At 37.1% G+C, this 24,097-nt stretch overlaps 1 protein-coding gene across 7 annotated transcripts in view; it reads right to left on the bottom strand.

Moving 5' to 3' along the window:
* Positions 1–21,673, bottom strand: part of LOC127582157 (centriolin-like) — a 58,677-nt gene extending 37,004 nt beyond the window's left edge. For 3 of the 7 annotated variants that reach the window (XM_052037210.1, XM_052037212.1, XM_052037211.1), the window contains exons 1-10: positions 21,478–21,673; positions 20,433–20,542; positions 19,611–19,805; positions 6,931–7,084; positions 6,500–6,720; positions 5,883–6,059; positions 4,317–4,451; positions 3,740–3,885; positions 3,420–3,627; positions 2,503–2,682 (exon numbers count right to left, since the gene is read on the bottom strand). In XM_052037210.1, the coding sequence (XP_051893170.1) occupies positions 2,503–2,682; positions 3,420–3,627; positions 3,740–3,885; positions 4,317–4,451; positions 5,883–6,059; positions 6,500–6,720; positions 6,931–7,084; positions 19,611–19,805; positions 20,433–20,542; positions 21,478–21,544 (1,593 nt within the window). In that variant the 5' untranslated portion in view covers positions 21,545–21,673. Of the gene's footprint in view, positions 1–2,502; positions 2,683–3,419; positions 3,628–3,739; positions 3,886–4,316; positions 4,452–5,882; positions 6,060–6,499; positions 6,721–6,930; positions 7,085–11,005; positions 11,053–11,148; positions 11,288–17,929; positions 18,015–19,610; positions 19,806–20,432; positions 20,543–21,477 lie in introns of those variants that run through there. The other 4 variants (XM_052037214.1, XM_052037213.1, XM_052037215.1 and 1 more) reach the window with 4 other exon arrangements.
* Between the last annotated feature and the right edge of the window lie 2,424 nt (positions 21,674–24,097).

Raw genomic sequence — 24,097 nt, 5'->3', positions numbered from 1 at the left:
TCCAGTTTATTGAAGAGATTTCAGACCGTTCATTATTCAATTAGCGTTGAATTTAAGAAACTAGCCAAACAAAGAGGTACAGTAAACTAATAAATTTGAAAATGTCAATCTCTGGATGGCAAGTTTTTCTAATCTGCAGATATTTTCCCCCAAAAGAACCATGCAAATTGTGTTCTGAGTTCACACTACATGGTCATATATAGTGACAAAATGTAATCACAAATATAAAATTAAGAAATCTTCTTAAATTATCCCATCCCACAACATGTGCAGGAGGAGAACAAAGAGGTAGAATGGACTTACCTCCTCATTAATTTGCCTGCCATGCATTTTTTTTTTACGGGCTCAAACTGGACTCTGCTTCTAGGAAGACACTAGAAATGTGAGGGCAGTGTTTATCAGACAATGATCTGCTAATTTGGATCTTTTAAATTTTACTCTTTGTCCATATTTCCAGGATGTGTAGCTTTCTTCAGGCACAGTGACAAAATAAATTACCAAACTTGGCTGAAGGATGGCAATAATTTGCCAATCTTTGGAGCATTGTACTTCCTACCACCTGCACTGCAACAAATAATATTGGCATGTCCCTCGTCACCAAATCACAGCTTGAACTTTCCCCTGTGCCTCCGATTCCTTCTCTTTATTCATTCATGGGATGTGAGCATAGATGTCACAACCAGCATTTATTGCCCATCTCTATTTCCACCTCAAGAAGTTGGTGCTCCTGCATGAGCTTCTGAAATCCATGTGCTGATGCATTACACAATATTGCAACTCTAGAGTTTCCAAGACAACGACTCTGCACTAAAAAAGGAACAGGAACACATCTCCAAGTCATGATGGAATGCGATTTGGAATACTTGCAGATTGTAGAATTCCCATGTCCCTGCTTTTCTCGTGCTTCTTAACAGAGAATGCAGGTTTGGGAGGTGCTGTCAAAGACCTGACAAGTTGCTGAAGTAAATTTTGTGTAAGATCTACCATGAATTCACCAAGGCAGTGGATCATTTTCCATCAGACTCTTGGCTTACAAATTATATATGATATGAAGAATTTGGAAATGGGTCATTGACTGCAGAATACACAATGTACACTTGGAGGCATAGCTTTATGTTCCTGGTATAGTTAAGTTTCTGGTCAAATGCAAATCCTTGGATGTTAATAGTAAAAGGGTCAACCATGATGAATCTATTGAAGGTCAAGATGTATGGGGATGAAGGTTGGTTGATACTTCAGTATGTGACCTTTTCTTGCGATTTACATATTGACAAGATCTCATGCAAATAGATACAAATTGCTTCACTTTCAGAAGCTCTAATTGGAATTGAAGAATACACCATCATCAGCAAACATCCCCAGTTAAGCCTTTATGATAGAGGGAAAGTCATTGATGAAGCAACTGAAAATGGTCAACACTAAGATTGTGCCTTGAGGAATTCCTGCAGTGATGTATGGCTTAGGTATTTAGCCTTCAACAATCACAACTATCTTTCTTTCTGCCACGTACAATCCAGCTGCTGAAGAATTTTCCATCTTATTCTCATTGCTTTCATTTTGACTATAGCCACTTCTGAAGATAGGAATATTCATGAAAAGTATTTCTTTCTGCATCTGCCCCAGAAAAGAAGTCTAGGACAACCTCCATCCTTGATCCTATGAGATAATTTACAGTCCGCCTCATACTACCTGCTCTTTGAGCTCATTTTGCCCAAAGTGTGCCTATAATCCTATTCTCACTGGGGTGCTGATGACCCTATCTGGCCTCCATACAACAGTTAATGATCTTTGTATGCAAATTTTCTTTGCATACAATGTGAGTAAACATAATCCAAAACCTCCCTCCTCAACCTCTCCTTCAGCATCATCTGTCTTTGCAAATTACTATCCCATCTCCCTCTTGTCATCAAAGTCCTCGAATATATTTTCCCTTTATGAATTTACTGTGCTTTATTCCAGCTACATGTTTGAACCTCTCCATCAGACTTCAATCCCTGCTGAAGCATTGGAATTGTCTTAATCAAGTCATAAATTACATACTGTGGTAAAGGGCACGTTCCCTTCATCAAACACTCTGCATCCTTAACATGATTAACCAAACAAGCTTCTCCAGTGCTTCTCCATCAAAGCAATTCTGCATTTAATCATTCCCTTTAATATCTCCATTTTTGGCTCAGCATCCATTTTTCATACATTTATACCCAGTAATGCACCTTAAGGCAAATATTTATTTTAAGATTTTATAAACATGCAAATTAATACTATGTCAACTCCTAGAGTGGGACTGTCCCAAATCAAACCCTGCAAGTTCTGTAAAGAGTGCAGTTACCACTACTACATATTAGAGTGACAATCACAGGAAAGGTGTTCACATAAAACAATTAGTGTCTACACCAAAAGTTGCAAGTGATCTGTGTTTTGAAACAGGTAACCCAACTGGATGTATTTTTGAAATTATCATCAAGCCTTTTGTCTCAAATACTAATTAAGTAAAATTGTTACCTTGTTCTCCTTATCTTCCAGTTCTTGTAAAAGTTTATCCCGGTCTTCATCCGCCTCCTGCAGCTGCTCGTCAGCAAGAGCCTGTAACTCTTGCATGTTTCTCAGTTGCTCCTGGAGACTTGCTACCTTATTCTTCAGCTGCTGTGCTTGAGCTTGACTAATCCCTTTCTCAGATTTTATCTGTCACAGAAATCACAACTATTTTTATAAAGAAAGAACCATTCAAATTAGCACAACATGGAAGTCAGGGTTTTGGAAAGAGATCAGTGCTTACATAAATACAAGTAAATAACATGAAGACAATAAATATTGTAAAATTACAACACCTTTTTTCGCATATGAGTAAATGTAATTAAGTGCATTTTCCTTCTTTTTTCATTATTTTCAAATGGGAAATAAATATGAATACCCCTCCCCCCACTTTATTTTACAGAAAACATTTCCAAACCTGGACTATTGGGATCAGTATGGGAAAAGTTCTGTTAATTTGTCAATGGATGCCTGCACTTCTTTGTGCTTCTTGGGTTCCTAACCTCTTGGTTTTATTGCTATACACTAAAAAATTTGCTGGCACTTTGTTGTTCAGGAGTTAAGATGGAATAACAAAATATTTGCAGAATGTCCCTTAAAGCAACAAATAAAAACTGCTAGCATTAGATACAACTGCTCCACTTGCTATAATACATCAAACATTAAATGGACAAGAGTTACAAAAACTATTATTCTACTTATTGTGTCTTAGGTGCTCAAACTATCAGGATGTAAACTATTACCATATTATATACTTATACCTTGTATATTAACCTTGTTAATGCATTAGTTAAGAGATTTATTATTCCTTGCAATTATTTACACATTTATATCCTTAACAACTTTGTACATTGATTGATGACTTTTCCCCAAGCACATATAATTACCAGTGTCTCTACTGCTTTCTCATAAGCTGTCTTGGAATCCTCCTGAGTATTCTTCAGTTCTTCCCTTAATGTCATAATTTCCTGTTCTAATCTCTTGCAATGACATAATACTTCCTCTTTTTCTTGTTGTGAACGCTTTAATATTTCATTCAACTGCTTCTGCAATTCAGCAAGGTTCTTTCCCAAAGTATCTCCCTGGTTATAAGGCCTAAAAAATAAGCAAAGTGGTTCCTCATTTTCCATCAGGAAACTCTCATGGGTAAGCATTGCAATTTCAAAATGATAACGTAACCCAAATTTATTAGACTAAATATTCTTACCTGATCTCCTGAATACCAGAATCTAGTTTTCTTCTCAGTTCAGAGACACGAGCAGAAACTTCCTCTGGGTGAATCATGGTCTTTATTGCCTGATTCACGTGCATCTGTAACTCTTTAAGCTGTTCTTTCAACAAGGAGTTATCAACCTGGAAAGAATGCAAATACCTTGTAACAAATATCCATTATATTAAAGTATCTTGACTATTTAATGCATTGGATTCCAATTTCTAGGGATTCACATGATGTTCTGTTGCAGGATTCCTTACATTCATCTGCCTATCAAATATATTTTGTGAGTGATACATTTTGTTATAAATATATTTTGATTATCTTAAGTTTACAACACAAGATTTTTTCAAATAATCACACAGAAAATTAAATTTTTGCAAAATAAATGTACTATTTTTTCAGAAACTAAATAGCACACTAATTGTTCATTTCAGAGTTAGTTTGTTAGAAAATCATTATTACTGTACCTTATATATATTATATAGCATTGATATAACTATCTTTTACAAGGTTAAAGAGTCCAGCAAATGTGCATTTTCAGTAACTTAGTCAAAACAAACTTACTTACCTGTAGATTTTTTAGCTGTGTAACTAGCTTCTTGTTTTCATGCTCTTTTTCAGCCACTAGTTGAGCCTGTGCTAGAGCATTTTCCAGCGCTTGTCTTTCCTTTTCCAGTTCAGCATGCATGGCAGATTGTTCCATCTAGAAAGTAAGCATCAGCAGACAACTATTATTTGATCAGAACTGGCATCCCACGTGGAGGATGTAAAAACAAATTCCTTACTAAGCAACCTAGAGGATAACATGTGTACTCAAGTTGATTTCTATGTCTTGTAGTCAAAGATGCATTCTAGTCGTAGGCAACAGCCAAAGGAAATGGTGAGCGGTTGCATTATGTTACATTGTAAATTGATCCAACAGAGTACAGAATACATTCTTTTCAAATTCAAAGTCAACTGATATTTAAATAGTAACTGCAGGTAGAGGACCTTGGAAAGCCTTGATCTGAGTTCCAGTATGTCCTGTCAACCAATTTTAATTGAGCCAATATCATAATTATCAACTGTAAAAATGAAAGTGGAGGAATCAGATTTCTAATTGTTTTTGAATAACCATAACTGGAACTGTGCATTGAGAAAGAAAGGACAGTGATTATAATCACTCCTGGGATTAACAACTGACTGTCATCACCTGTGTTCAATGGACACTTGAGGAAATTATCAAAGAGCATCCTCCATTTGTCGAATCTCTTCCCTAGCTCATGGTTAACACAGTTTGGTCGTCTCAAAAATTGACACTCAAAATTCAAATCAAATACAAAAATATATGTCAAAATCTTCTAAAGCAATTTCATGTGGCTGGTACGAGTCTGATACCAAACAAAGAAATCAAATTATGCTTCAAGACCCTACAGAACATTATCATTCTAGCTCTAGATTTTGACGTTTGCAGGGAAGTTATGCAAGGAACAGTGATGGCAATTTACTGAAGTGTCAGGATGGCTGAATGTCCATGTTGCTGTCAGCACTCCACTTCTAAACTTTATATGCTTCTTCACTTAAAATGCAAGACTATCATCAAAAGCAGCACCAGAAGAAAATATTAAGAAATAAAAAGGTAATTTGCCTGAAATGAAAGGGAAAAACAGAAGAGACAAGTAAACTAATACCATAAAATGAGTTTACATGAGAGGCTTGCATTCTACAAAATGCTTTGCAATTGGAAATTTACAGTGAATAATTTTCACTTTGTTCTACCCATATCATGTGCTACTAACCAAGTGAAAGTTGATTTATTAAATTGACTTGAATGCACTAATATAAGCAAGTTGCAGTTAACAAAAGTACAAAGAATCACTGAAGATAGACTTTAGCCAGTTTAAAGGTGTTCTTTAATAGTTACATGAGATAATAAAAGTATAAAAATCTTAACAGAAATCCAAGGATAACTTTAACAGAAAGTTTAAAAGATCTAGCTATTTATGAGTGGACTTATGCAACTATGTAGAGTGTCACCAATCCCAATTCTCAACAGTATTGAAATTTAACACTTTAGTTATTTATATCAATGCTTACAAAGTAGTTACTTGGTAAATACTTCCTTCGAATTCTTCACACTCAAACTGGTACTTACTTGACTGAGCTTCCGCAGTCGCTCTAGTTCCTCTCTAAGTTGGTTTGCTTCAATGTCCCTTGCTTGTAGTTGAGACTCTAATTCAGCCTCATACTCACTGAGGTCACCTTGAGCTTGGCGCAGGGATTCATTCATTTCCTGCTGTTCTTGTAAAGAACGTTCCATGTCAGACAGTTCCTGCAATGAAAAATAAATAATGGATTCTATAGCTCCCAAAATTAAAACGGCATTGTACACAAATGCACATCCAAATAAATTCATTATTTAACTAGAGATGAAAGTACATTTTGAATGGTGCAATATAATTGCAAATGTATCTTACTTCCAAAATGTTGTTTGCATAATAATAGTGAATGTATAAAAATTTTAGTTGCCTTGTATTTAACTTGCTACAATACACTAAATGTTTAATAGTGGATTATTACATTTGTTTTCAACAGTTGTCAATTGGATAATCTATCAGATGGTCAATAAATTCATTGGTCCCTTACCCAATATTGTCATAATTTAGATGAATTCATATGAAAATACATTTGAAATGTAAATCAATATATTTTGAATAATTAAATACTGATTAAATTAACACCTTAAGAATCCTAAGCCATTCAAATACAGACCTTTCTCAAGTTATCTGCATCCATGGCAACAATTTCTAGTTGATTCTTCTGTTGTTCCAGGTCAGCCAATCGATGCAGTAGTGTCTGCTTTTCCTTCTGCAACTCTCTGCATTCCTCCCGAGCTTGCTTTGCCTGTCCCTTTACACTCTCCAAGTACTCCTGTAACCCAGCAATAATACTCTCCAGGTCTCGCTTCAGTGCCTCATTAGCTGCTATCTGGCCTATTAAAAATACATTCTGGTAAGTTAATCCTTCATGCACTGGTAACATTATTTGCTGTAAAGAGCACAATTAACTTCTTATTTATTCATCAGGATGTTTCAAATGTTACAATCCAGTTAATGTCACAACCCTTTGTTATTCTCCCAGACTCCACTCCTGCTCCCCGCCATCCTCAGATAAATAAAAACCTTCAAATTCTCAAGAGGTACCTTCAGTTAGCTGTTCTTCCAGATCTTTGATGCTCTCAGTTTCCTTAGCAATCCTAGAAAGCATTTCATCCAGACGTTTCTCTAACTGCTTGTATTGCTTGGACATCATGTCAAGTTGTTGGGTTTTATTCACCATCTGAGCTTTCAAATGTGCCTAAAAAAAAGTGATTCTATTGAATTGAGATGTTGAAAATAACATCAACCGGTGCAACATATTTGATATATTTTAAGTTAAAGTACAATTGAGTTTACAAAGCATTAAAATAATTGAAAACAAACAAATGGATAGTAACTCCTCGCAATTAATTTTTAAAACATATGAAACATACTTTAGTAATTGCATATTTAATTAAATCAATAAAAGGTTTGGGCAAACCATAAGCCTAGCACATTGGGGTATTATCATATAGGATAGTGGAAAGCATCTTCCTGACAGGATGGAGTGAATCACAGATTTCTTTAACTAATTAGATGCAGAAAATGTCTGAGGACTGACTGCTGCTTCTGGATATTCATCGTGTTGGCGCTTTGGAGTGTTTCTGTATGAAAACTGTCATGTCATTTCCAATTCAACTACTATCCAAGAAACTGGTAAATATCTAATTGACAGGTTTTACTCCATTATCATTGTATGCCCAAGATCCTCAGCCATGTTAGACTGGATTTGGGAATCTACTAGAGAAGTCTTTAAAAAAACTGATTAGAAGTAGCAATGGACAAATTAAAGTCCACATATTCTGTTCCTTAAAGGTAAGCAAGTGTTTACATATAATAAATAACTTAACCAGTTAAGTTCAATTGCTGCACTATTCCAGTGTACCCAGGAACAATATGGAGAATTAACTGCCTTGCCATCACTTCATTATCCATCCAGAGCGATTGTTACCTATCAAATATGGAGTTTGAAGTTTGGCCCTGCATCATCATTTGGGACAGAATGGTTTCCTCCCTCTATATTGTTCCAACTTGCAGAATTTTGCCATGTTGTAAAAGTAACTGAGAATGTAAGGGTTAATGTTGTTCAGCTTGTTGTGGCCTAACTATAGTTGAGATGCATTATGTCCAGGTGTATTGTGTAAATCATAGTAATAAGCGGTTATCCTTGGAGCCTGGAGCTGTCTGTGACTTCAGATTGTAACATGATGAACTGCTGCTGGGTTACAAAGTCTTCAAAGATAAGAAAATAATAGATAATGAGGTAAAGAATAAATCATTCTAATTAAGAAAAAAATCAATCTTTAGTATTGCTTGGTATGTGAAACTTGGCACGTAGGCTTCTTTGTTTTAAGTATAAAAGAGAGACCCTGGGATGTGAATCTTTGAGTGAGTATCAATACAGAGCTCGGGTTACACTGTTTACTCTTTCTCTGTATCCCTCACTCCCGCTAGCGTTAAAAATAATAAAGCATTAATCGTAAGTTCTTTGGTTCTGCAGTTGTCTGATTTATTACAGAGCACGGGTCGACTTTTACAATGTAGCCTTTAGAATGGGTGAAATATACTTTAAAAGTTATCATCATGAAGGCTACTTATTTGGCATCAAACAATCAGCAAACTAGTAGAAAACTTAATGAATCAATATCCACTCACTGATCTAATCAATCTGGATTGCTGGTGTTACCCAAACTGAATTACCTCATGGTTACTCAAAAAGAAACCTAAACTCAAAGGCAGAGTCAAATTACTTATGCTTGCTTTCTCTATGCACATGATTGTAATAATTTTCTAGTGTCTCAGGCAAAAGTGGTTATTCTATTTTAGTGCTGAAGAAAACTTATAACTATCACTCTGATTTGTGTGAACTGATTGAATTTCAGGTCAATTTAGTTTTAAAAGAATATCACAGTAACAACTCACACAAATCATATGGACAAGGCATTAATATGTACTGGAAACTCAAGTGTAAAAGCTGCCACTGAAACTACTGGTAGATATTTCAAAAATCTATAAATTTACAAACAGTCAAACTTGAAAAGTGGAAATTGCTCGCAAATTGTATTTTTACCACCGTCACTCAGTCTAAACTCCAGATCTCACCAACTATATCATGACCCACGGTTACTTCCTGTAAGAAAATATCCCTCCTGCTGTTTCATATTTACAATAATTAAACAGCTTACAATGGTGAAATAAAGTGGTAAGTAAAAGATAGGTTAAAGTGACCTGATAAATGAGTTATTTACAAAAGATATTGAGATGTACACAAAGAATAAGTACATTAAGCTAGTCTCACGTACACTTTTAATAAGATCCACAAATCAACCTGAAACCCTTTTTGTTTTTACAGACGACTAATTAACCAAGTGAAGACTGAAGGAGCAAGAGGGACAGACTTCAGATTTGAAATGTTCCAAATGGTGTACATTTACTTTATTCATAATAAATCCCAGTATTTTGTAGGATATTACTTAATATGCTTTATTCAGAGTCACTGTTTCCTTTCCCTATCAACTCCCAAAACAGGACATAAAAAAAAAATTTAAACAAGATCTGTATTTCCATTAAACTGATGCATTTAGTCATACATTTAGCTTTTGCTGTGCTTTGAACCAGAGCTCCAAAATTGGTTCATTTAAATAATTTTAAGGTTAAATTCCAAATTCATGCAATTAAAACATGGCTCTTTCAACACATCAATATGGATCTACATTTTCTTTTCACAGAATTAATGATAACCTCTTCTGGTAGGAATTAGTGAAGCAAAACCTGCGCGGCTATGCTCAGTGATTCACTTCAAAGGTACCAATCATGTTTGAATCCATCATAATTAATAAGTAGAAACTGGTCTATCAGGATCTGTCTAGAAATACCTCTGCCTTCACGAGCTAGATCTTCACATCACTGGCAAACTTTATGAATAGTTTTCTTGGTGGAAACAACTGTAAAACCTGATCCAGAAGGTTCATTATTCATTCTGGGATGCTGATCACATGCTAACACCTCATTATTAATGCGACCACTACTGTTAGCACAGATCCAATCTAATTCCCAAATCAACACAAGATAATCCAACTAGTGCATTCAGAATAGATGCACTCCTGCTGATGACAGAGCGGCATCCCAAACCAGAGTTGATCTGGCCTCTCCTATCAGCCTATACACAATCCAACAGCTGCCAATCAGTCCAAATTCTGTCTACTTTGGTATTAGCCTTGACATGACCTGATTCCTGTAATCAGCACAATTTTTGATAACCTTAGTATATCAAATGGTAAAACTGCAATCAATTGCTGAATGCCTACAAACAGGTATTGCTGTGATCCTAAACTACTGTAGTCAAGTTAGTTCAGTCCAATATCTAAATAATTGTTGGAATGCATTTATGTACAATATTTTTAATAGTTAAAAATTGAAATAAATCTCCGTGAATGAGCTTTATAAAACATTCAAAAGATCAATTTCTACAATAACGTACTGAAATATTCCATCTTCCGCAGACTGAATTAGAAACAGAAGGAACATTGTCTTTTGAGTCTGCTCTGCCATTTAGTAAGACCCTGACTGAACTGATTCTTGCTTCACCTCCATTTTCCTCCCTGTTAACCCCTAGAGTCTATCTTGGCTTTGAACATATCTCAATTCCATTGTGTACAGGCTCAACCTTTCTCATAAAACATCTTTAAAAAAATCTTACTGTCTCGTTCAAAGAAATTGAAATTATTCTTATTTGCATATATGGCATCTAAGTCCACAATTTTCCATCATTAGAAAACTATAACTTTACTTTTAAAAGTGCAATAAGTAACCAAGACAATTACACAATTTGGAAGCCACTATCAGCACCTGAAAGGTTAAACTGGAACTGGTTTGTGTTACCACTTACTTATCAATTAGAATATCTAAATAAAGAGAACATAAATAACTGACGGACATGTATTCAGTTCCTTTTACCATGAATAACCACAGCACAAACAAAAATCGTACAAATTCAGCGTGTTATGAATGCTACATAAAACACTAAATGGCTTGGGACTAGCTGAAATGAACAAAGATACTAATTAAGTACGTAGTAAGTAAACAGGAATAAACACTCTTGTGATCAGTGAATGGATATTGTACTTAATTCCAGACTCACTCCTTAAACTGAGCTCCATGAATCAACCATAAATAAATTTATGAAGTTTGTATCTCTTCACAAAGTAAGGTCTTTGAACAAGTAACAAGCCAAACGTCACAGCCAGCTCTCTTCCTTTCAAACTTCCTGTTCTCATTACTCACATTGATTTTACCAACTTACAGCCTTTACAGCTTTAGGGCGCTTCTTAAAACTTTCGTCAGTGTTTCAGCCTTCACTTCTTTTGCAACCATACCACACGAGAGAGATTAGCCCGCTTGTTTTCCGAGAGAACTGTAATTGTGCCACATGCTTCAAAATCACAACACGGGAAGTGCTTTCTGCAGCCAATCAAAAGCAGCTGACCTAACTGCCTCTCTAATCTCTCCCCAAAAGGCAGCACTCCCAGTTGTGAAATGCCACAGCCCACATTACTGCTGACTGCCTGTCACAAAGACAAACAAATTAAGAATGCCGAAATGCTGTTCAAGTCTCTACAGTCTTAACAAAGCACTAGACAAATCATCAGCATATATATATATAAAATTAATTAATCCATAGACCAGCTTATCTGAATAAATTCTCCATATGACTTGGCACAATTCCATGGAATTCTTGGATTTTGTGAACTGCCAAAGATAGAGTCTAAACTGTAAGTGTTAATATGCATATTCACTTCAACACAGTTACTCCTCCAGAAAAAGACTCATTTTGAACAATAGGTTTATGCCAATTTACTATTGATAACATTCAGCACATCGGCTTGGCACAAATAGATTGGATTCATAAGGAAAAATTATAGGTAAATTCAAAGCTGTCAACAGCAACCAGTTATATTACACTCTTGAATTCTAAGCACGTTGAATACAACAATACTTCAATCAGATCAACAAAAAAAAAGCCCAAATCTCTCTGAACTTCATTCTGTACTACTTGCATTCAAATCTTGACCAGTTGTGATAATCTGGTTTTTGACAAAGTTTTGCATACAGATTTTCAAGACCAGTTTCTACATTATCGTAATTTCTTTTCAAGATAATCACAAAATAGTAGATACAACACAATCAGTATAATTATTAAGCAAACTGTACACTAGTATGTAACCTCTCTATTGAACCTATGAACGTCAACAATATTTATTTTAAATTAGAAAAGAATCATAGATGTCAGATTATTCACGTATTTTCTGTTAATCAAGGCAGTACAATTTGTATGGTGTTGTTTCTGATGATGTGAAAAACTGTGCTATTGTAGTATGTGAAGAAGCTGAATACAAAAGTACCACTGCATTTTCACAATGAATGGTGTGAATTTTCAAAGCAGTGGAAGTAATGCAATGCTCCTGCAGCTAACATGAAATTTTGAGCACAGAATTCCAAGCCATTAAACTGGGAAGGATTTAAATCAAGTTGAATCAAGGTGAAAGAATGAATTGGCACAAAAATAGGGCCTCATCAGGTATGACTGTTGTCAAACATTTTACTAATTAGCATGCCAAAGTCATTATTCACAAAATAAGAAATGGCAAGTTAACTCCAGCAAATGTGCACCATTTCTCAGTAATTAAGATTTCAGAGTAATGACGACAGACATCATAAATCCACAAGTATCATAACAAAGGCTGGATCAAAAACAAAGCAACTCTGAAGAGGAAATCAGAAGAAATAGAAGCAGGAATACACCATTCGGACCGTGGTATCTGCTCTGTCACCTAAAGTGGTTGGCCTCACATCTTTCCACATTATATTCCATCTGACATAACCTTGCTTATCCACCTCACCTTCTATATTCCCTGAAACCTCTCTGCGACCTCCTCTTGGCCCACACTGCTACTTAGAACTATGCTCCAAAAATTAAACATATGAATTCTTAAGAATGAAAGAATACCAGGAGAATGCATGTCAACAAAAATACTTGCAAATCTAACAAATGTTTCTAAAGAAAAAAAGCTGAAACTCCAAAAAAACTAAATAAAGGCCTATAATAAGTAAAATGGGGAACTATACTCTTCAATCTGCTTCTACATCTGTTCTCATTAAGTTCCATTATGAATAATCATGGATGTTTTTACATTAAATGCATTACACAAATTACATTAGTTGTCAAAAATGTAGTGGGCTACAGGCCTGCAACTTATGCTGTGTAAATTCAACAGATCCTCACTTGCTAATGGTAGAAGTGGTAGACAATTGGTGAATACATGATGAGCTGAGGATGGAAAAAATATAGTGTAAGGGCATAATAAGAGTATGCCATCTGGCACCTCATGCCTGCTCTGCTATCAAGAAAGATCATGGCTGATCCTCTACTCCAGTACCACTTTCCTATACCATTCTCATATCCCTTGAATCCCTTAATTCAAAAATCCATCAATTTCTGTTCTGAATATACTCAATGAAAGAACCAATACAGTCCTCCCGGGTACAGAATTTAAATAATTGACTACTCTCTAGGTAAAGAAATTTCCTCTTCCCTCACAATAAATCTTACTGACAGGAAGCACAGTCCCTCGAACAGCTTCTCAGTTCTGAGAGACATTTCCCTTCCTATGATATTAACTCACCAGGATTTTTCCTTTCCCTCTTTAAATCATGCCAATGCTCTTCTACTCTTTAACCTCTCACCCTTTTGGGTAAGAGGTAAAGAATAGAAGAATAAAACATGGTAAATGGGCTTCTCTGTCATCTCATCTGCTGTCAGGTTCTCCATCCTTTCTTCACATCTAGAGCCACACGTGGGTTTCCTTCAGGTCTCCCCAACACCAGCTCTGACCTGTCCCCTTCACTGCTCAAGGGCTCCCATTTCCCACTACTGCCACTGCTTTAATTCCGAATACTACTGGATACCACAATGAGGTCTCCTGATTTCACAAATTATCTCACTACAGTACTTTTAAAGAAATATTTGAGTAAAACTTATATAGCTGCTATTTAATTCAATTACACGAAAAAAGCACGAAAACATTAACTGGACCATGTTCCAAGCTCACGTTTATAGACACTAATTTATTAATGTAGGTCAAAAGATAACATTAAAACTGTACTGTAATTTGGCTACACACTGAATACCACATTCAATGCTGTTAATCAAGTGACCAAAATGCTCCAGCCAGATTAAGTCATCATCTTCTCAGGCATTCCCTTGAGGTCGAGGATGACTTCCTTCTATTAAATATTGTGGGTTCTGAGATGAATAATGAGTTCTATGCAGGATCTGCCACAGGTGAGAGAAGTGGAGCTTGACAGGGCAGATGACTGTGTAGTTTGGATCATTGTACACTGTACATGCTTGGCCTCAGCACTTCACATCTTACTGTGAAGATGTGGAGCACCTTCCTTGATGCTTCTCCACCAGTCTGATTTAGTGAGGATATTCCATTTTCTCATGCAAAAACAAACTGCCGGAGGAACTCAGCTGGTCAGGCAGCATCTATGCAGAGAAATGGACAGTTGATGCTTTGAGTTGAGATCCTTCATCTGGACTGAATGAGTAGAGGGGAGAAAGTCGGTATGAAGAGGTGAGGGAAGGGGTGGGACATGAGTTGGCAAGCAATAGGTGGATCAAGGTGAGGAGGGGTGATTGGGAAATGGGGGGGGGGGGAAGGTGGAAATAGTGGCAGAAGCTGGGAGGTGATACATGGAGGCAACAAAGGGCTGCAGACGATAGAATCTGAGAGGGAAGGGAAGTGGAACATGGAACCAAATAAGGGAGGTGGACTCAGTGAGATGAGTGTGTGGGTGATGGAGAGATGGAGTAGGTGGAAGAGTGGGGGGAGAGTTGGACGTGTATAGGAGAAACTGGATAGACCAGGAGGAGAGAGAAAGGTACAGAGGGGGAGCAGGTTACCTGAAATTGGAGAATTCAATGTTCATATTATCAGGTTGTAGATTACCTGGGTGGAATACGGGGTGCTCTTCCTGTTTGGCTTCACCCTTGCAATGCACAAGGCCGAGGACAGATAGATGAGTGTGGGAATGGGGATGGGAATTAAAATGGCTTGCAACTGGGAGCTACAGATGGCTTTGAGAAGTCCTCAGAGCAATTTCCCTATATTCCTGAGAATTACTTATTCTAATAGCACTCTGAGTTCTTGTTTTTGGAGTCTAGTCAGGCATGTGAACCATGTGGCATACATATCCTTTGCAGGTGATTGAATTTTACAATTGGGATGGGAACATTCTGCAATTAGTTTGCCTTTCCTGCCAGTGGATTTGAAGGATTTTGCAGAAGCAGCATTTAGTAGTACATCTCCAATGTACTTAGGTACCTACTATAGGTTCTTCATATCTCCAATGCATTCAGTAGAGCAGCGGTCAATGTCACTTGATAAGGTTTGGTATCAGGCTTAAAGTCTTAAATCTTGACAAGGCTGTGCTGACACACTGAAAGCTGTGGTGGATTTCACCAGACGTTTGTTCAAGTTGACAGGTAGCTCCCAAAATAGTGATCGACATTGACCAGGGTTTTAAATAGACTCTGACAGCCAAAGGTGGTGTGGACGTGCCGAGAGCAGGTTGGTGAAAAAGCTTTATCTTCAGAATGTTAAAATAAAGCCCATCCTGCTGTGTGCTTCAGTGAAGAAATCAATGGTTTGGAACTTGGCTTCAGTGTGTGCACATATTATAACTCAATGACTGAGGTAGGATTGATCTTGGTTGTAGAAGCAAATCTTCCTGTTTAAGCTATGCAAGTAATACCAAGCTCAATCACTCAAAGAACTGAGTAGTGGCAGAGATTTGAAAATGCTATGCTTCTTATCCATGAACAGAATCATTAGGAAATTGGCCTGGATTCTGCTACGCGTGGCTCACTGCCTGCACATACCTCTAAAATATGCAATTGTTTCTGGATGTGGCCAATTTGTAACATGAGGATTAAATCCATTGGTTGAGGGCATCCACATTCTGTTTGGTGAAACTCTACACAGGCCTTGTGTAAATTAAATCTGTCAGTAAGTTAGTAAACATAAAGCACCAGGATCTGTCCTTTAACTACAAGATTAATTCAGGACAGAACTTCCCTACACTATTGTTTGTGGCTAAAGGAATTTAATATAAAAGTAGAGAGGTTATACTTCAGTTTCATAGGAAATTGATACGACTACATCTGGAGTACTGTGCAAAGTATTGATCTCCTTATTTAAGAAAGGACATTAATACATTTGAAGCAGTTCAGAAGAGATTTGCTGAACTAAAACCTGGAAAAGGCAGATTGTCTTGTGAAGGAAGGTCGGACAGGCTATGTTTGTATCTTCTGAAGTTTTGAAGAGTGAGAGGGAATTTGATTGAAATATAGGATCCAGAGGGGTCTTGACAGGGTGGACATGGAAAGGATGTTGCCCTTACAAGAGAATCAACAACTAGAAATCACTGTTTAAAAATGTCATTGCTCTTTTAAGATAGGGATGATGGGATGGTAATTTTTTAATTAGCGTGGTAAAAGCTTTGTGAGGGGCAGATGATGTCTCACAAGCCTGATTCTTTGAGAAGGTGACCAAGCAGATTGATGAGGGTAGTGCAGTAGATGTTGTCTACATGGATTTTAGTAAGGCATTTGACAAAGTTCCACATGGTAGGCTTCTTCAGAAGGTCAGAGGGCATAGGATCCAGGGAAGCTTGGCCGTGTGGATTCAGAATTGGCTTGCCTGTAGAAAGAAGAGGGTTGTGGTGGAGGGAGTGCATTCAGATTGGAGGGCTGTGACTAGTGGTGTCCCACAGGGATCGGTTCTGGGACCTCTGCTTTTCGTGATTTTTATTAATGACTTAGATGAGGGGAAGAAGGGTGGGTTGGCAAGTTTGTAGACGACACAAAGGTTGGTGGTGTTGTGGATAGTGTGGGGCATTGTCGAAGATTGCAGAGGGACATTGATAGGATGCAGAGCTGGGCTAAGAAGTGACAGATGGAGTTCAATCTGGAGAAGTGTGAAGTGGTACACTTTGGAAGGACAAACTCCAAGGCAGAGTACAAAGTTAATGGCAGGATTCTGGGTAGTGTGGAGGAGCAGAGGGATCTGGGGCTTCATATCTACAGATCCCTGAAAGTTGCCTCACAGGCGGACAGGGTAGTTAAGAAAGCGTATGGGATGTTAGCATAAGTCGTGGGATCGAGTTTAGGAGCCACGAGGCAATGATGCAGCTCTACAAAACTTTGGTTAGACCACACTTAGAGTACTGTGTCTAGTTCTGGTCGCCTCATTATAGGAAGGATGTGGAAGCGTTGGAAAGGGTGCAGAGGAGATGCTGCCTGGTTTAGAGAGTATGCATTATGAGGAGAGACTAAGGGAGCGAGGGCTTTACTCTTTGGAGAGAAGGAGGATGAGGGGATACATGTTAGAGGTATATAAAATATTGAGAGGAATAGATAGAGTCGACAGCCAGCGCCTCTTTCCCAGGGCACCGATGCTCAGTACAAGAGGGTATGGCTTTAAAGTAATAGGTGGGAAGTTCAAGGGAGATATCAGAGGAAGGTTTTTTACCCAGAGAGTGGTTGGGGCATGGAATGCGCTGCCCTGGCTGGTGGTGGAGGCAGCTGCATTAGTCAAATTCAAGAGATTGCTAGATAAGCATATGGAGGAATTTAGAATAGAGGAATATGGGGGAGGTAGAGGTTAGATAAGTCTTAGGCGAGGTTTAAAGGTCGGCACAACATGGTGGGCCGAAGGGCCTGTACTGTGCTTAACTGTTCTATGATTCTATGAAAAGTCTGTATAACTCTTTTCCTCGAAAGGATGGTGGAAGCAGAGTCTTTGAATTTTTTTTTAAGGCAGTGGTAGATGGATTCTTGAAAAGGTACTGTTGGTAGAAGGGAACATGGATCTCACTGAATGGCAGAGCAGCCAAAGGAAATTAGTGGCTTACTTCTGAGCCTAATTCCTATGTTTGTATTATAAAATTTTTGGCCCACGAAGTGTTTAACTATTAATAACATGACAAAGTAAATAGGTACCTTGGCAAACCTGGAACAAAGTGTACAGTAAAACGGCTTTCATCTGGCATGCTTGGAAATTTGGTAGTGCTGACCAGCAGATTTTCTGGACGATCAAATATTATTCTTAGTAAAACTTCATTGCATATTTAATTCACTTTTTCTTTAAATGTTAGACAGTACAATAATAAATTTTCCAGTAAACTGCAAGGTTAAAAGGGAGTACAGGTAATGGAACTAGGCAAGTTAAAAGACAGTCCCAGAACTGAGGCCCCACTAAGTGGATGGTGAATGCAAGGAACCAGGGCCCTGGTGAGTGAACAGGGAGCACAGCAAACATCAATTGGTCATGGTAATCAATGATGCCTTTTAAAAAACATCAATTTGGGCAGCTCCATTGGCCCTTTTGCTTCATTTCTTTTTTTCACCAAAGCCAAATGGCAAATCATCATGTTTTCCCAATGGTCAGTTTGCAGATTATTGGAGTTTAACCTCTTATGAAAGGAAATTAAGGCTCCACATTTGTAATTTCACCTTTTTGTGCAAAAGCTTTGCAGTCATTAACAATCACCAATCATTAAAGGGCTTTCAAGGTACTATGATGTACTTCACAGAGCTAAAAAATAAATTATATTTTGTTGTAACATTGTTCACCCATTGACCAGCATTATATACACCAAATAATTTTCAATTATTTTAATTGTGAATGCATCAGATACTTATTCAAAATTAATCATTTTAACAAAATGCCATTTTTCAGGAAGAGACTGAATATGCATGTTTCATTGATACAGGTATTTCAGGCATTATTTGTGTTTCCTTTTTCAATCTGTAATTCATTGAAAACCAGTGCCCAAATTATTCATTCTGTGAATTTAACTTTGAAACATACTTTTAAAAAATTTGATAACTAGAATAGAATTCCTTTTTAAAATGGTTTGATCTGCATTCCCTTGATAAAACTGCTTCAAACTTTATGAATGCAGGTTGACAACAGGATATACTAAAGTGATAGAATTTGCATTTTATCTACTTCTTACAGGCAACCACTGCATTATAGGGGAGGTTGCATTCCCAGAAAACAGTCTGTATTGTGATTTTCCATAACGCGAAGCTGTGTCATCTGCACATGCATCAAGAAATGGGAAGTTAAAAATAAATACATTTTGTGATGATTTATTTACTTTTTTTCTCCACATAAATTCTGAGAGTGAATTTTATTCTGCATTTCAAATCTTTGGTTGCAAGTTTTGCAAGGGCAAATTTCCGTAATCTGAAACAGCTGTAAAGTGGGTGGTTGCTTGTACTTTAAGACAACTAAAAATCAAACACGGTTCAAAATATTTGTTTTGTAGATTCTCGTTCTACTTAATTGAATATACAAATTTTTAATTAGTTAGGTGCCTCGGGTTAGGCTATGTAGCATGGTACTATTATTATTTTGGGACATATTCCTCAGATGGTCCTGACTATTAAATATCAGAACTGAAACTACAATGAATTTTATCAACTACTGGTTTGTAAGTGTGAGCTTTTGCATCTAGAGCAGAAAAAGGTTCAGCCTCCATGCTAATTACTTTTACATCTCCACCACCCCCCCCCCCCCACCAAACAAAAAATGAAAGCAGAGGAAATGAAAAGCCTGATTCACGATTAAGAGAAAGAAAATGCCCATATTGGTTCTCAGTTTAATTCTACTCACATGTTGAGGATGTTTAGGGTCAACAGACTCCAAGTTCCTTTCAAGATCAAGAATCTCATGCTGCTTTTTTTCCATCTCTTTCCTTTGTCTTTCCATCTGCTGTTCCACTTTCTCAGTCTCCTGACGCAAATGGTTAATCAGTTGGATCTTTTGTGCTAAATGCTGCTCGAGCTTCTCTTTCTCAACTCCTAAGATCTGTGTGTTAAGTAGAAAGGATGACACTTAACTATAATCGAGAAAAAAAATCATCAATATAATTTTCAGGCCGATTCCAAATGCAAATACTCCATCATTTTGTTTAGATATCATTTTCTTCATCATACTGTCTACTTACAAAACCACCACTTTGTTTACATTCATCACACAATATTTAAGTTATTCCTCCTTCTATTTAAATTTTGTTGCATCATTCCCAAAAAAAAAGGTTGGCAGGCAACTAGCTCTGTCAGGAAGTGCACTAGAGCAGGCCAAGTCTATTCAGATTCAGATGCAACTTCCTCCTTTTTGTGTAGAGAAACACTATGCTTTGCTACAAACCTACATAACCACAAACTGTCTGGAGCATTTTGGCATTTAATCAGCGATTGTGCATTCAGTGACTCTACTATGAATCATACAACACTAGAAAAGCTATAATTGCTATTTAATATATTATCTCAACTGCAGATTTTCTTCACCCATTTGACCAATAACAGAACAAATTTAAGCTATGCTTATCATCTCAGTTCCACTAGCTTACGAGGGAAAAGCATGAATGATGCGATCACCTCTAACTGTAGACTGTAGGTTCAGACATAGAAATCTTTGTTTAACTATACACACCTGTTTTTGTGCTGTTAACTCTTCCAGATTTTTTAGCTCTTTAGCTGTTATCAGAACTTGCTGTTGCGTTTTTTCTTTTTCACCCTGCAATTGTCTTAGTGACTCTTCAGCTGTGGAAAAAAAGACCTTAGAACAATTATGTGAAGATTATGCAGCATTATTGTTTAGGCTTTTAAGAATTCAATTCAAACAATAATCAAATTACACAGGAAAATTTTCAATTTGTACATTGAATATCTCAGCTGCAATTGATTTCTCTTTTGATAAAAACCAGTCGCACTATGGAATACACTCTTTAATCACAATACAAATAACAGTTTATTTTTGCTGATTTACAGACTTCTTAGAATTTAAAAATATGAAAAACAGAAACTTTTGTACTACGTTTTGGCTCCTTAGAAGGACGTGCTTACATTCCATGATTGAGTTTGCATTTATTTCAAAACATCTCCAAAAAAAATCAACTCTTTGAAATTGGCAGCTTCATATTAAAACCATTTGAAAATAAATGATATTTTATAAATTTCAAACATAAGAAAAGGAGCATACAATTATCAAATTGCATTGCTTCAAAACCCATTTATTTTCAGGCAAATTTCTGTTTTTTCAGTATTCAAACAAAGATTTGAACTTTATGCAAGTTTAAAGAAATAAAAAAAGGGCTTCACATTTTCTGATGGGTTCCAACAGTGCAACCGCATTTAAGCAGTTATTCTCAGTTTCTGCTAAGATAGTGGATGCTGATGATCACCAGTGGGCAGTATCACAGACCCTGATTCATACTGTAAACCTAAAAGCCCCTCCCAAAGTACAATTGCCAGAAAGCATCAATGGATAGCAATCAGTTATGGAAATCGTTGCTGACTTATTGTCCATTGATTAGGTTACCCCGAAACCAATTTTGAATATTCTCACCTGTGGTCAAAACCAGCCATTTCTGTGATCTAAACAAGTTTCCTGGTTTGAAATCTTAATTTCATTTTACAACTTCGAAAGATCTTTCACCATTAATAAAAAGTTTAACAGCATAATTCAGTGGCTTTACCTTTCTGAATTTTCTTTTCCTTGTCTTCCAGCTGGACATCCAGTGCCTGATTAAGTTTTATTCTCATTTATTTTTTCCCTCATCATCCACATCAAATTGAATTTTCCAACTTTTCCATGCTGCACTGGGTCAATGGTATTTCTTCTTGGATATATTGGTTTCTCTTGTACCTGGCCTTCCCAATGTAAGGGCTCTCATTTGGAATTTCTTGCAATTCAAAATTCTGTAAAATGGTTCAATTACTAAAAATACATCTATACAAATTATTAGCTTAAGATCATGATGTTTTTCACTAAGAAAACTAGGTGAAACTGAATGAAATTCTGCAAAGAACACTCATGAAGTTTTTTGACAAAAGCACTCTGAATAGGACAGAAAACTGGAAGTTGCCATTCAGTGACCCCAACTGCCATTTGAAAGGGCAAATCTCACTATCCTTCTATAGCCTCAGGTCAGATGGAAGTTAATTGGAATATTATTGTCACTAGTACTGAGGTACAGTGAAAAACTGGTCTTGCATACCATTCATACAGATCAATTCATTACATAGTGCATTGATGTAGTGCAAGGTAAAAACAATACAGAATGTAGAGTAAAGTGTCACAGCTACAGAGAAAGTGCAGTGCAGGTAGACAATAAGGTGCAAGATCATAACAAGGTAGATTGTGAGGTCAAGAGTTCACCTTCTCATACTAGGGAACCGTTCAATAGTCTTATAACAGAGGGATGGAAACTATCCTTGAGCCTGGTGGTACATGCTTTCAGGCTTTTGTATCTTCTGAGTTGGTGAGTGTCAAGGGGGTCATGCCAAATTTCTTTAGCCTCCTGAGGAAGTAGAGGTTCTGGTGAGCTTTCTTGGCCATGGCATCTACATGGTTAGACAAGGTCAGGCCATTAGTGATGTTCACTCCCAGGAACTTGAAGCTCTCAACCCTCTCGACCTCAGCACCATTCATGAAGACAGGTGCACTCCCCCCCTTCCTGAAGTCAATTACCAGCTCTTTTGTTTTGCTGACATGGAGGGAAAGGTTGTTATTATGACACCATGTCACCAAGCTCTCCGCCTCCTTCCTGTACTCTAACTCATCGTTATTTGAGATACAACCCACTATGGTGGTATCATCTGCAAACTTGTAGATGGCTTTAGAGCAGAATCTGACCACGCAGTCGTGAGTGTATAGGGAGTAGAGTAGGGGGCTGAAGACGCAGCCTTGTGGGAACCAGTGTTGAGAATAATCATGCCTGAGGTATCGTCACAGAAAGTTCCTGGTAGTCAAAGATGGGGTGGAGTCTTGTCTTGTGACAAAGCTGTCAATTAATTTAAAAGTTTTTAAATGTTTCTAACATTCAGGGACATTTAAAAATAAAAATTCAAATCATGACTAATAGTAATCAAGATATACAAAAATTAAAGATATGTTGAAGCAGAAAACTAGAAGTAAACTAATTAAACAAAATATCTTCCCCTTTGCCTTGCATTCCAAGGTCAATGACTCACCAATCCTATGCCTGGTCTAACCTGGTGTAAGATCAGAGAGGCAATTTCCAGCACCATGGAAGGAAAGTCTGCAAGGTTGGCCTCTGACGCTAGAATCCATGTCTCAGACGGAGCATAGTGACATGATGAATCTTGCGTCAATCAGTGGGTCTAAGACTTCCAATATGAGCAGTGTATGCATGGAAGGCAAACACTTAATGCTGCTTCAATGACCGGAAACTGGTGGTTTCCAATGGAACCAGTGACTCCAGCCCAACCCAGCAAGATTTTTCTCCCAAAAAAGCGTTTGAGTAGGTGACTAGATACAATTTCATAATTCTAATAGTTTACCATGAGATATCTAATCATTAATTGTAATGTTAGCAGTTTAAGGATACAATGGAATGAAAGTAAATGTATCGTCTTATCACAAATGACAGGTCTTCTATGTTTTACATTTGTTCCATTGTGCCCGAAACTGTTTGCACATTCAGTAATTTATGCAACTGCTTGAAGATTCTTTTTTTTAAACTGAGCTGGATATCTCATTTTTGATTGATCGATTAGCATCCAAAAAAGGTAATATATTACTTCAGTCGGAATGTGATGTAGTGGTTCAAACTTGGCATCAATCTTGTAAAATGCCAGTTCCTGCTCCAGCTGATATTGCTTATGACAAGCCCGTGTTAGTTCTGCTGTCTTCTGCTTCAGCTGTAACAGAAAACAAAATTAAATAGCAAGCATTCACTATGTCTGAGAAACGCAACTATATTTTTAAAAACATTATCACTTCTCTGAATGCTTTCTCTTTTCTCCTCTTGATTTCCTAAAGTTAAACATTTGATCCCTCAGAAGGCAGAAGAATGGGTGATTAGCCAATAGCAGAGGCAAGAAAATAGGACAGTAAATTGATGGTCCCCAAATGAAAAAGACACCCATCTCTCTTTTGTTTTGGATAGTTTAGTGATAGAAGAAAATTGTCTGATATAGTTCCATTTCATGATCTTAGGAAGTTTCCAATCACTTCACAGCAAACAAATTATTGATACTCTTCCAATGTACAGATATGCAAAGCAAGGATCCATAAACAGCGACAAGATAATGACTATAGATTCCCTTTCAGTGATGTTGGTTGTGGGATAA

This window comes from Pristis pectinata, chromosome 23 (genome assembly GCF_009764475.1).
Source record: "Pristis pectinata isolate sPriPec2 chromosome 23, sPriPec2.1.pri, whole genome shotgun sequence".
NCBI lineage: Eukaryota > Metazoa > Chordata > Chondrichthyes > Rhinopristiformes > Pristidae > Pristis > Pristis pectinata.
Note: the sequence above shows the minus strand (reverse complement) of the source record. Positions and strands in the feature narration are given on the sequence as shown.